The sequence below is a fragment of the Podarcis raffonei genome, chromosome 3 (assembly GCF_027172205.1).
Source record: "Podarcis raffonei isolate rPodRaf1 chromosome 3, rPodRaf1.pri, whole genome shotgun sequence".
NCBI classification, from domain to species: Eukaryota; Metazoa; Chordata; class Lepidosauria; order Squamata; family Lacertidae; genus Podarcis; species Podarcis raffonei.
This window is the reverse complement of record NC_070604.1, coordinates 36,624,067-36,637,679: the sequence shown is the minus strand read 5'-3', so window position 1 is coordinate 36,637,679 and position 13,613 is coordinate 36,624,067. Positions and strand designations below refer to the sequence as shown.

The 13,613-nt window shown below is 40.4% G+C and overlaps 1 protein-coding gene across 12 annotated transcripts in view; it reads right to left on the bottom strand.

The window, feature by feature from the left end:
• The window catches only part of PHF3 (PHD finger protein 3), a 46,372-nt gene that overhangs the window by 18,839 nt on the left and 13,920 nt on the right, over window positions 1–13,613 (bottom strand). For 8 of the 12 annotated variants that reach the window (XM_053381153.1, XM_053381157.1, XM_053381161.1 and 5 more), the window contains 2 exons: window positions 8,408–8,563; window positions 6,160–7,951 (listed from right to left, as the gene is read on the bottom strand). In XM_053381153.1, coding sequence (XP_053237128.1) covers window positions 6,160–7,951; window positions 8,408–8,563 — 1,948 coding nt within the window. Of the gene's footprint in view, window positions 1–6,159; window positions 7,952–8,407; window positions 8,564–8,826; window positions 8,898–13,613 lie in introns of all 12 variants that reach the window. The other 4 variants (XM_053381159.1, XM_053381158.1, XM_053381163.1 and 1 more) reach the window with 3 other exon arrangements.

Below are 13,613 nucleotides of genomic sequence, written 5' to 3'. Positions count from 1 at the left end.
CTTGTCTTTTCTTTTCATCACTTTGATAAAGAGAATATGAATGTGGCAGGGATAGACATGCCAGCCAAAAATGAAAGTTTACAAAAATGAAAGCAGGCATTTTCCAAGTAAACGTCAGACCCCAATTTGCTGTTCTGAATTCATTTAAAAGTTTTGTCCATTAGAGACTGAATTTTAGTACTGGCACTAGGAATACTGTGTAGATGTAGGATAGCTAACAAGCATGTAGCAAAGTCAATAAGAGAGGAGTGGGGAACCTGCAGTCCTGCAGAGATTGCTGGACTTCAACTAGCCATGCAGATTAGGGTGGATGAGAGTCCAACAACATCTGCAGGGCCACAAGACTCCACCCCCCTCAACACCTCTGTAATAAGGAATCTCACTTGTCAAGGAGCAAGGGAGATGCCCCCAAATGTCTAAAAGGAGCGTATCATTTATGAAGAGCTGAAGACGGCTTTAAAGGCCAAACAATTTCTTTTTCCGTGGCTTTTGAAGGGGTGTGTAACTGTAGCTAATACTAAAAATTCTGGCTGCAGACAGCTTCACAGTTTGATGTCCAAGCGCTACTCATGTTGTAAGGCTGAATTAGCAGATGTGTAGCTGCAACAGAAAGAAAGAAAAAATCATTTAAAAATATTAATAATGGGGTGGTATTCAAAGTGTTTCAATAAGCTTTACATTAAAACCAACATGCTGCAAACATTTAAGAAAACAAAATGAAGCACTGGTTGTACACAGTTCACTTAAGCACCAATTTTTAAAACAGATGTTCTGATTGCAACAATGTACTGCCTTCTGCAAACAGAGTAAAGCAATAAATGTATCTGAACCATGGTTTTGTTACTGTAAATACAGAGTCTCTTGAAATATACTAATGCAACGTTCAGACTATCTTTTTCAAATAAGCAGTCACCCAAGTGGAATGTGGACAGTCAAAATAATTTTGTTGGGTTCGAAGACAAGTTTTTTAAAAATGATACACCAACTCAAAATTAACTTTATTTAAAATACATAGCACAGATTGCTCTTGTAAACAAATCAAGCAGCATATTCATGGACTAGAAATTTATGTTAGTAAATGCAAAAAGTCATTCTTCACTCCCCTTTCCATTCTTCGATGTGAAGCAAGTTCATGTAGGGTGAAACAAATACTGTCAACTGTATTTTTAGTAACTACTTTGTTGAAAAACATTTTCAGATTTCTTGGTATGGCTATACAAAATACATGATTTCAATTTAGCATATATAGCCATTTAGCATACTTTAAATTACACCCTTATCTAGCATTTAGGGGGGAAACCATCCTTTGTTTTTACAGACACAAAGAAGGGAAGCTAATTCTTAAAACTTTACAGGAATAAAGTACAACAAATGTACCAATATTTAAGAAGTATATGTAGCTAACTACATAAAGATAAACTGTTAATCCACTGTAAACACAGATGAACTGAAGTAGGTATTGTAGATTGGCAAACATGGAAGACCTGATTCTACAACAAATTCCACACTAAGGGCATAACTAAAAAATTTCTCATGTCAAGGACAATCTGATCTTCAAATTCTAAAGAACTTAAACAGAGGCAAGGGGAGGAAAAAAAGAGAATTACCCTCCAAAAAAGCAAAATGTTGAATTGTTGGACAGAGATGGGGAAGCTATAGGAGGGCAGTGATTTTTTGTAATACCCCCTCCACCCAGCCCCATGCCCTTCAAAAATATGGTAGCCCCAAAATCCTATGAAGCAGATTTAAGGAGGGGCAAGATGGACAAGGAATCACTGAAAATTTCCTCCCACCCCAATTCCTCTGATGAATGCCTTCTGTCAGTAGAGAGGTCAGCTCTGGATTCCACCCCTGGGCTGCAACATGATACACACATGCATTGGAGGACACATTCATATGATTATTTTGTTAGTATTGATCCAGTCCACCGTTTAATGTGCACATCTGTACTGCAGCAATATATTCCTATGCAGTTTTTAATGACGTAGTATGACCTCTGTTCACATCATTCTTCTGAAAAGATACTTCAAACATTTCTCAGTAAGATACTCATAATTCTCAGTAGGATATTCGTAATTCTAAGAGAAACAAGCCCCTTTCACACATGATCCAAGTGAACAGGCTACACACAATTAGAGTGGTTGGCCACGCTCCACTTCCACCTCTGAGCATCGAGCAAAGGTCTGAAGGGGAAAGCCAGCTATATTTCTCGAGGTTTTTCTACATGATCAAAAGGCCCAAAGTACAAGCTGACAGTCAAATGGAAGGAGACTCTACAAGTGCAAGTGCCTACCCGCTTCAGGCATTTGTTCAAATGCAGAGATAAGAAGTGGAGCTGGGTGAGTGGACCAGCAGTGCGGCCTCCCTGTGGTTTCATCATGTGGATCCACTTTACAGAATGGGAAGGGTGCTACAGTTTTAAACCACTGCCGAGAGCCCCGGTACAAAAAGTAATGTTTCAAGTTAGAATTGAGCCTGAAAGGAAACCTGGATTAAAAAGAAAGTAGTAGTATCATTGCAAGTGCGGACCACTAGATGCACTTTTCCAAAAACGTAAAAAAATATTATTCTACCATGTGAAGCAAGTTATTAATGAACTAACTTAGTTATCAGGTGGCAAACAGTATGCCATAAGTGAAAGTGACTCTATTCCAAATGTAAAAAAAGAACCAAACTATAGAAGGTACAGTGGTAAGCATACTTCAAAAAGTATGTTTTTATATACGTTTCCCTTTAAGCTTATGTTTTCAGCAAGCAGAAGATCCCCAGACCACACATTTAAATTCATTTTAAATACAACGTATTACATTGTTTATACAAACTCAGCATTAGTTTTAACAACCAAAATGAACACATATTTCTGTGTAAATGTTATTTTAATGATTCCCTGCTGCACACATGCAACACTACCCAATATCAATAAGAATAAGGCAAACTCCTGAATGCAAAATTTATGCATGCCCATTAGGGCTGCTGGGATACAGCTTTATTCACCATGCTGAAAATGCCAGCTTAATTTTCCTATACTCCATAATTTCTACTTATCAGAACCCGTATTATTTGAAGGAAGAGGTCATCAAATTATGCTTATAATGGCAGGGACTAATTTTACATTGTTCTAAAGTCAGGCATCATTTATTCTGTCAGCAGCACACTATAACGCATAATAAAAAGCTACTAAAATTTAGGCAATGAAGACCCAATGACTTTTTTCCCACTTGAATTCTATTGAGTGCATGGTTAGATGATCTTCCAAAACAGTATGGGAGGTAGTAAAGGGAGGACTTGCCCCTTTCTCTAAGAGAAAGACCCTACTGCATCCCAGATCCTAGCATGAATGGGAATAGCCCTTCAATTTACTCAGGGACAAGACTGGGTCCAATCCATTATGTTGCCACCAGTACCAACAACCTGAACAAGACCATCATTTTATTATGCAGTAGGCAACTGATATCTTAAAAACCACATGTTGTATCCAACTAAATAATTGCATAATGTCTTCCACAAGTGCAACAGAACTTTTCCTTCCTCTCCTTCCTCCACATTCTAGAGGGCAGATTTGTGGGCACACAAGGGAAGAAAAGTTGTTCCACACATGCAATTATTTTAGTTGAATACAACTCCACAATTTTAAACAATACCCACAAAGAAGGGTGGTAAACGTTTTCAACAGAAGAATGAGATACCACTGTTACCAACAGTTAGGTATCTATTAAATTACAGAAACCTTTTTTTTAAAAAAAGGAAATTCAAATTTCTATGCACAGAATTGCTCAGTTCAGACATCATGTTAAACCACAGTTTAGCATAAAAAGAACAAGCTACAGTGAGGTTTAGGTTCACACTCTCTAGCCCCTCCTCCTGTGTGGCCATAAAAGAGTTCAGAAATTCTTGCTTCCATTGTTGTTTTTCTATCACTTGCCATGTTGTCCAAACCACCTGTAATGGTTCTGGGGGTTGCTCGTGTGTAAGCAGGTGCCTGTCTCCCCGGCTGGGTGCAAACATCTGGCTGGGTTGCCAAAGTGAACCTTTTCTGTCCGGACAGCCACTCACCCGTGGCTGACTCAATCGCTGGCAGAATCCGTCAGTGGGCGTTTCTTAAACTTCTTCCAGCAAAGAAGCTCTTTGACGCCTAGTCTCCTCCTACTCTCTCTGCGCGAAAGCCTTCTGCGCAAGGAGGGCGTGGGCAACGGAGGATCCCTACTCTCCCCACTGGTCCCTGGCAAGGAGTCATGGGACCGCCTCACCGCTTCCCCCATCTGCCCCCCTTCTCCACTGGTGCTACACTGATTCTCTTCCCCAGAAGACGGGCTGCTTCTCCCGATCCCTGGACGCTCTCTGGAATCCCTCTGGCTTTTGCTCTCTCCCTCCGGCACTGATGGCAGTTCCGACACCAACAAACTGATTAAGGTCTATTATGCTTGTTGGTCAACTTCAAAAATGGGATATGAAGATATTTGTTTAAATGAACTAGTTAACTTCATCACAGTTTAGGGTTAGGACAACACACTAAACTGTGATTAACAGGAACCAGAAGTGAATAAGTTTCCAATCTCCTCAGAGCTACACCAGGTTTTTATCGCATTATACTATGATTTGCATGATGTCCAAACAAAGCAAATCAATGTTTCCAGATGCCAGCACTGATGTGATAAATCCATTTCTTAAAATCCATTCTTTTCATAAAATGTGTAACACAATAAAAAGCTAAAATACCAGGCAAAATGGGCAGTTTCAAAGTGTTAATTATTATTTTAGATGATTACCAGTAAGAAGGGGAATACAGAGTTCTTTGGACCTATGAAAATAGTATCTTTAAAGGTTTTTGTTTTCCAGCTTATTTTTTTTAATAGGCTCATGCTATTTTTATCATGTGACACAATTAGTGATGAGAAATACAACTCCCCAATTCTTTAACTTTTAAATAATGTCAGGGAAGCATAAGCCATTAAGTCATCCTGTTTAAATTTTTACAACTTCAATACAGTGGTACCTTGGTTTAAGAACAGTCCGGTTTAAGAACGATTTGGTTTACAAACTCAGCAAAACTGGAAATAGTGTCTTGGTTTGAGAACTTTACCTCGGTCTAAGAACAGAATCCGAACAGCAGAAGGGCACTGGTGGCGAGAGGCCTCATTAGGGAAGGCGCGCCTTGGTTTAAGAGTGGTTTTGGTTTAAGAACGGACCTCTAGAACAGATTATGTTCATAAACTGAGGTACCACTGTACTTGTAAAGTGTACCATTTTAAAAACACATTAAGTGAGCTTGATTTCCTAATCAAACATAAGTGAAGCAATTTTATTTCCTGATTATATATTTCAGTTCAACTACTTTTCACTACTGGGGGTAAAACTTTTTTGAGATATTTAAATACCATGTAAATTATTATTGTATACTTTTGGTTAGTTTTGTTTACTAAATATTGTTGTTAGCCGCCCTGAGCCCGGCTTCGGCTGGGGAGGGCAGAATATAAATAAAAATTTATTATTATTATTATTAAATATAAACCAAATATATTCATCAGAACCCAATTATTGGAACATCAGAAAAAAGCCAACTGCATTCTTCCAAAGAACACACATCAGTGGATAGCATCAGGAAGCTAACAACATATCCCAGAGAAAATTACATACCTCCATCTAGCAAACATCACTTTTACTATCCCCCATACCAAAAAATTATGCATCATGTTTATGCAGCATGTTAGCTATTCAACCAGTTGGAGCTATCATTTTTTTTACTGCAGCTCCCACAGAAGTTGTTCAAAGTTGACCAGCAGATTGCCTTGTCTGCTGTGAGAGGGGCAGCAGGAAATCCAGAGAAACCTCTTCTGCATATCTATGTTGCAATGTTGTGACATGAAGCACATTTACTATGCCACAGACGACACAGAACACAGCAACTATTTATTTCGGTGTAAACATGAATAGACTCAAACTATTACGCTGGGTAATCACAGCTCATCACTATTTTGTTTACCCTAATTTCTTAAGAAAGTGTAGCTCAAGAGCCTATAATGTTAGAAAGTTGACAGGGTGCTTTGTGGTTAATTTAAAAAAGATAGTCTGGGTGCTAGACTCCAGGACATGAGAAGCAGGTATCTGATTACTGAAACATCTGAGCAACAAAAACATATACCTACACACACAAACACACACCTGTTGCCATGCGGTTTTCTGCAAAACCCACACTGCTTACTAGGTACCCAGAGACTTTTGCTCTCAGTGGGAGATAGGTGATCCGAGCTCTCTCGTTTTATAGTAGAGATATTATCTGGAATGAACAACGGAGGCTCATCTACTGAAAGGCTTCTGCTGCTTCTCCTCTGTCGAGGCTGAAGATTCCTCTCTAACTTTCTGAGTTTCAGTTTCTCTTTTTCATCCTCTTTCAAATTATCCAGAGGCACACCTGCCGAATCTCTTTTCCCTCCTTCTTCTTTAACACAATTATTGGCTTTAAGAAGGGGGTGTTTCAGTAACTGCTTCTGGTTATGGTGTGCTAATTGCCCCTGTTTAGGATGTGCTGGTCCCGACACTGTGTGTGATATTTCTTTTGAAACCGAATTATGGCTGGAAGACTTGTCACTTGCTCTCTCTGCGGACATCTTCCGTACCTGTGGTGGGATTTGGCCCCGTGGAATGTTTTTCCCTAACAATTGCAGAGGCTTCTTTAAGGCCATTCCAGATTCGCAGCCCTGGGCCTTCACATCTTTATCTGCATGTTTTTTCTTAACTTTCACTGGCTTATGAAAATGCTGGAGATCCCCATGCTCCTCCACTTGATGCTTCAGACTTACTGAAGACTGGCTGCGAACAGCTGACACAGAATGTGTTTTGCCGTGTAGCTCTTGTGTTTTCTGCTGGGCAGCTGTAGTTTTATTTTGTTTGGACTTGGGGTGCTTGGGCTTCAAATTTTTTACACATTTTGATGATATGCCAGTATGCCCATCTTCCTGTAAGCCTGGTGACTCATGCACTCCCATTTTTACACTGTCAGCCTCCTGATGTATAGCTTGGACTGGAATGTACTGAGCAATACCATCTTCTAAAGTATTTGTTTCTGATTTGGCAGAAGTGGTATTGACACCTTTTGAATCAATCTGGTCAAGTTCCATGCTACCTAAAGGAAGATCTTTCAACCCAGCCTTTCTAGAGTCATCTGAGGGCTCTTTTCTGTCATCTGGCAAGCTGATCTGATGAGCTGGCAAGCTTGAGGCACAGGCAGGCTTTCCATCTACAAAACTGGGCTGAACTGAAGGGGTTTCCTGAATTTCACTTGCATTCTCATAAGCTGTTGTAACAAAAGGAATATCGGCCTTCCCTGTTTCCTTGCTTTCCTCATCCATTTTAGTTTCATTCAGCTCCTCAGTTTTAATGTTTGCCTTTTCATCTGAAGGCATTTCAGAAGTGAATTTATTAACCATGGTCTCATTCCCTTCATTTTTAACTAGACTGTTATTTTGTGTTTTATTAGTTTCTGTAAAGGCAGATGCTTCCAAGCCTACTCCATCACCAACATAGGGTAGCACAACTTTTGTCACGCTTTCAGTTTCTTTAGTTGGGGAACTGGTCCCTGGTAAGTGAGAAGAATTCCCTACTTCATTAGCTGCTTCCTCTATTTTTGCCTCATTAGGAATTTTATGTTCACTATCTGCTTTTACTTCATCTGAAGTTGCACAACACGCAACCCATTCTGTGTTGCTAGAAGGTGGTGGTGGTGATGATACTTCCAGTGCCTCTTGTTCTTGGCAGGATTCATTACGACTGTGCTCAGTATCTCTTGGATGCTCTTTGGCACTACTATTTTCCCATTTAGTCTGCCCTTTATCCTGCTGTTTCAGTCCTCCCTTTTGAGCAGATCCAGACTTCACAGCTGATTTTTTGGGGTTAACAGATGGTGACGCATTTGAACGTTTGGCTAGTGTGCTCTGCCGCAGACTTCGTACTGGTTCTATTAAAAAAGGCAAATGAAGTGTTTAGTATTTTTATCTATCTGCCAAATAACAGACAAAAGGAACAATTCTGTACCTGCTTACCTGGAATGAGCACAACTGAACTCAATGGGACTTACTACAAAGTAGACATGCATAAGATTGCATCGTAAACTAAAAATAAGCTTATTCGTGTAACTTAACATTGTGATCATAAGTTTATCTCAACACGTTAACAATTACTCATTATCTCTGGGAAGACTGTTGATGGCAAATAATGTACTTCCACTTAAAATATAAATCTGATGCATTTCTAAGTGATAAAACACAAGAAGAAAGAATATATATAACTACATTTAGGTAGCTGAATGTGTTCACTCAGCAGTGAACCAAGACTCCAACACACTGATCAGCCCACACTAAATCAAATGCAGAGATTTGCTGTCTATAAATGTGAACTTCCTCAGAAGACCTACCTTGTGTCATTAGACGTGGAGATTTTCTTGGCGATTTGACTGACGTTCCATCCATTTGGTCCCTCAAATTCCTGTTAGGTGAAAGATCATCTTCATCAATGGTACGGCAGGCAGTTTCCTTAACTCCTTCATCCATAATATCATCAAGTCCAACAACTAAAAATAGAAATAAAAATCCTAAACCTTAAAAGTATCTATTAGGGCTGCAGTCTCGTGAAAGTAGCTGGGAGACTTAGACTAACTAAAGGGAAATGATGCACGGGGAGGGGGCGCAGAGAGAAATAAGACTGAAGGGATAATTAGGAAGCATGATATACAAACTATCCCACTGGGCAGGTAAAATAAGTAGTCATCCAGAGCAGTATATTTCTCATACATGGTCCTTGAGAAAGAGTCATAGCCAATTTTAAAGGACTCACATTTTATTGATTTGCCACAGGAAGTTCTCAGTCCTTAAATGATCAGCTGTCCCCTCACTGTCCCTTCCCACCTAAGAGAAAGAGAATTTAACAATGGAAAGAGCTGATCCAAAAGTGACAATCTCCTTTACCTTTTTAATTTTAGAGATTTGCTTTTAGATTTTTAAAATCCAGAACATGTTAGTCTGCATCATGAGAACTATTAATAGATGACTCACCTGCTAAGCTCCCAGTCAGAGACTGAGAACCATAGCCTAGGGCTGCAGCCCTCTGCACACTTAACTGGAATATGCCCCACTGAACTCAGTGGGATTTATTTCCATGTAAAAATGCACAGGATCAACGTTAAATGCCATATTCCTACCCCCTTACTAAGGCCAGTTCACACATGAAGAGTGTAAGTCAGGCCTGCACAACTTCTGTTTGGCCAAGCTAAACAGCTCTCCAGTTATGAGAGCTGCAAGATACTCATCAATCAAATCATTTCTAGGATTGAACCCTCAAGCTCATCCATGGAGTGACTAGACCCACTCTGTTCCCTGTGATGAATGCACTGGTGAAGCAGACCCCTCCCCCAGGAGTCAACTTTAACAAGTGGGCTGGATTGCCCATGAGGCAGGTGGTGGGAGATAAAGGTCTGTGTTAGACAGATGCTCCGAGAGTACATCAAAAAGTTCCTTTATTATCCTGGGATGCAATTCATCCAAGCCTGATGACATAAACTCATTCAAAAGTAGATGGTGCTTTTGTCCTTATGTTTCTTTTTCCTCCTGGCTTGTTATTTCTAGATAGCCTAACAACATAATCTACAAAATAAAAGTCCTGTAAAAAAAAGTAGAAGGAAAAAACATACCCCCAAACAACAAACTAAAGGAGACATCAGAATATCACACTTTCAAATATGATTACAACTACCAATTATTCACAATGCCCTAAGAAACTTTTAATTCTAATCCTTCTCCAACTTTTCTTCCCCTACATGCGACAAAGCTGTAGGAGGTAGTGTGAACATTTCCATTAGCACCCATACAAAAATCTGTTTCACTTTGGCATCTTCCTACCTACACTAGGATTCACAATTTTATTTAAGAAAGTCATAACAGCTTTTGCAGGCAAAGCTAATCACTCAGTATCTCCTTAATTTGTTTATCTGAATTATTTATATACTGCATTTAATGGGTGATATCCAACCCAGTCATCCCATTTCCCCCCTTCCTTACCCAAATCTGCTTTGAAGTGGTAGGGAAAACCCCAGAACACATCTGGGGGCAAGCGGGGGGGGGGGTGGCAGGGGGAAGTCCTTTTGTGCTAGTAGAAATCATTGTGCTTACAGGGCAGTTCCTTAGCACTACACTGGATGCAAGCCTTGTACACAAGACAGTGTATACAAATACATTAAAACTACATTAAAACTCATTCAACTTCAGGCCAAAATAAATATATTAAGTTATAGTGAAATATGCCAAAAATCTATACTTCTCTACAAAACTGCCACTTTAAGAATAGTTTCAGCATGTGTTATCCAGTTATCTTGACACCTGCAGTGATACTCCATCAATGTCATATCTACCCTAGGAATCAGCAACTGAGAAGCCCTATGTTAAAACTGGCCCCTTAAGAGATGCCCCTGCTCATACTTGTATCCACTTTGACCTGCATTTTTAAAAGAACTACCCACAAGGATAAAAGGAAAGGAAGGAGAACAGCATATTAAAGCGGCGGCAGGGGGCATGGAAGGATCTTCCACATACAACCCCTTCTGTCTCCCTTCACTTTCATCTTTACCAATCTGAAGACTCAGAAAGAAGAGGTAGACTTTGTAACAAGGCAGCAGAGAAAAATACTTCTGCAAGCCTCCACTATCCAACAAGGAAGGGTGAATGGAGTTCTCCCCACCCTGCCCTACTGTTTCATATACTGTGAAGTAAGCGGGTGAATAGACTTGTCCCCAGGCATCCTACATTCCTCACTATAATCTCCATTTTCATTCACAGGAACATCAGCTGCTATCTAATGTTCTGCACATTTTTGTAAAAAAATCAAAAAGATACAGGACGAAAAAAATCAAAAGCAACTGTTCTGAGACACCAGAACAAATGCCTCCTAACTGCAAAATCCCGCACACGACAGCAACTTTTAAAGAAAAGAGGATTTTCATAATTTCAAGGCCTTTTCAGATGCAACAAGACAGAAAAACATAATGGGTAAGAAGCACTTGCCGTCATTATCTTCTAGAATAAATGAACAACAAAATGATTAGGACAATAAAGTAAATTAGTTGGATTAGGAATCACCACATGCATAATGTGGAAATATTTAAAATACAGTATCTTCCTAATTAAGGAAGTAGACAGTGAACATGATATTTCATCAGCTCTGCTGAGAGACCAGCTCCACTGAGTTGCTCCTCTCCCGCAGTTATTTCCATTCCAGGGGTCTCATGGGAACAACTATATAACTTTAAAAATTGGTCCTAAGCTGACTTGTTTTCTCCCCCATACCGCAATCCATTTTATATCATGTAAACCTACTGGCAATGACTATTGTATTTTTATTTGATGTCATGTAAGCCACTATAGGAGGGGACACGGGTGGTGCTGTGGTGTAAACCACTGAGCCTTGGGCTTGCCGGTTGGAAGGTCGCGGTTTGAATCCCCATGACGGAGTGAGCTCCCGTTGTTCGGTCCCAGCTCCGGCCAACCTAGCAGTTTGAAAGCACGTCAAAGTACAAGTAGATAAATAGGTACCACTGCGGCAGGAAGGTAAATGGCATTTCCATGCACTGCTCTGGTTTCGCCAGAAGCGGCTTAATCATGCTGGCCACATGACCCGGAAAAACTATCTGTGGACAAACGCCGTGAACCCCATAGTCATTTGTGACTGGACTTAACTGTCAGGGGTCCTTTACCTTTAAGCCACTATAGGAGCTTTTTGAGCTGAATAAAAATGCTTTAAATAAATATACATGCACACAAACGCCAGAAAAAAGTAATATACCAAACTCCAAAGGAAAGGAATGCAACATGCACTGGGATGAATTCCAACTACCAGAAATCTGACAACATAAAAGAAAATGTAGTGATAACAAAGAGTCAAGTTTCTACAAGTACTAAATGATTATGCTTTGGAAGAACTAAACGTGGAACCAGTAGGGAGGCATTTCTAGTCAGTAATCCATATCCTTTAATAGCCTAATCCTCATGGGACATTTAGACAGGTGGGTGGGACTGCCCACCTACCAATTTCCAAACATCAGATGACACATTTTGCTTTGCCTCTGAAATTTTAACTCAAACCACTTGGGTAAAGAAAGGCACATATCCATTTGGCTCTGCCAGAATTATGCATTAGCAAGTAATATTTGAAAAGACTGGAGAATATCATTAAATACAATTTTACATTTTGCTATTAGCAAAGCTATTGTACAAAGCAAGTGGATAAGGCATGTGTCCTAGAAATAACTGCTATAACACAATCCCTAAAGTTCTAAAGTTCTTTGTTTTGTTTTTGCTGGCCTGGTGGTAGTATAATGTGTATTTTGTATGTATACAATTTCAAGTTGGGGCTACATTTGAAGGTGACCCGGAAACTACAACTAATCCAGAATGCGGAAGCTAGACTGGTGAGACCACATGACACCGGTCTTGAAAGACCTACATTGGCTCGTGGTACATTTCCGAGCACAATTCAAAGTGTTGGTGCTGACCTTTAAAGCCCTAAAGGGCCTCAGCCCAGTACACCTGAAGGAGCGTCTCCACCCCCATCGTTGTAACCGGACACTGAGGTCCAGTGCTGAGGGCCTTCTGGCAGTTCCCTCACTGCGAGAAGCCAAGTTACAGGGAACCAGGCAGAGGGCCTTCTCGGTAGTGGCACCCGCCCTGTGGAACGCCCTCCCACCAGATGTCAAAGAGAACAACTACCAGACTTTTAGAAGACATCTGAAGGCAGCCCTGTTTAGCGAAGCTTTTAATGTTTGATGTATTACAGCATTTTAATATTTTGTTGGAAGCCGCCCAGAGTGGCTGGGGAAGCCCAGCCAGATGGGCGGAGTATAAATAATAAATTATTATTATAAGTTAAATCCCTAGCATCTATTTAAAGGAGTTAAGGATTCTTCTAGATGTTTGCTCTTAAGACATGGGACTGTATGCTGCTCCAAGGAGTTCAAAATTAGCCAGATGCTTTTTGCTACTGGCGCACATCCGACTGCAATTACACTGAGCCCTCTGGGCACCATGTTGGCAACTACAGTTTAAAAAGCTCTATCCTACTCCATAATTCATACCATTTTCATTTCCACTGTGCATGTTTCTCCTTCTTGCATACTGGGCAAGTGAACTGTTATGAGAGCAAGCTATAGAGATCATAGAAGGGGTCCCAAGGGCCATTTTATCCAACCCCTAGCAAACAGACATTCCGTTGTGGTGACCGCAACCTAAGATTCAAGGTGCCATTTGGCGACCACCTTACATACCAGAATTTCTAGCACTGGTTCTGCCTCCTTGTACTGTTTCAGAAGCAACTTGCACCTATATAAAAATGTAACAGGGGGCCGTGGATCCCATGCCACCTGGATATTGTCCTGCCTGTAAGTTTGGATATGCCATGTCAGAAAGCTTCTCCTCCATGCACCTGCATCCAGAGGTTGCTCTACGCAGAGAAATGTCAAGTAGCCAAACCAGTCCCAAGAGAAGTATAAAGGTAAATGCCTCTAACAATGCTCACCATTTGTCATTAGCTTGATTAGGTAGACTGATGGAAGAGAGGGATCCATTCGGGTCTTCCTT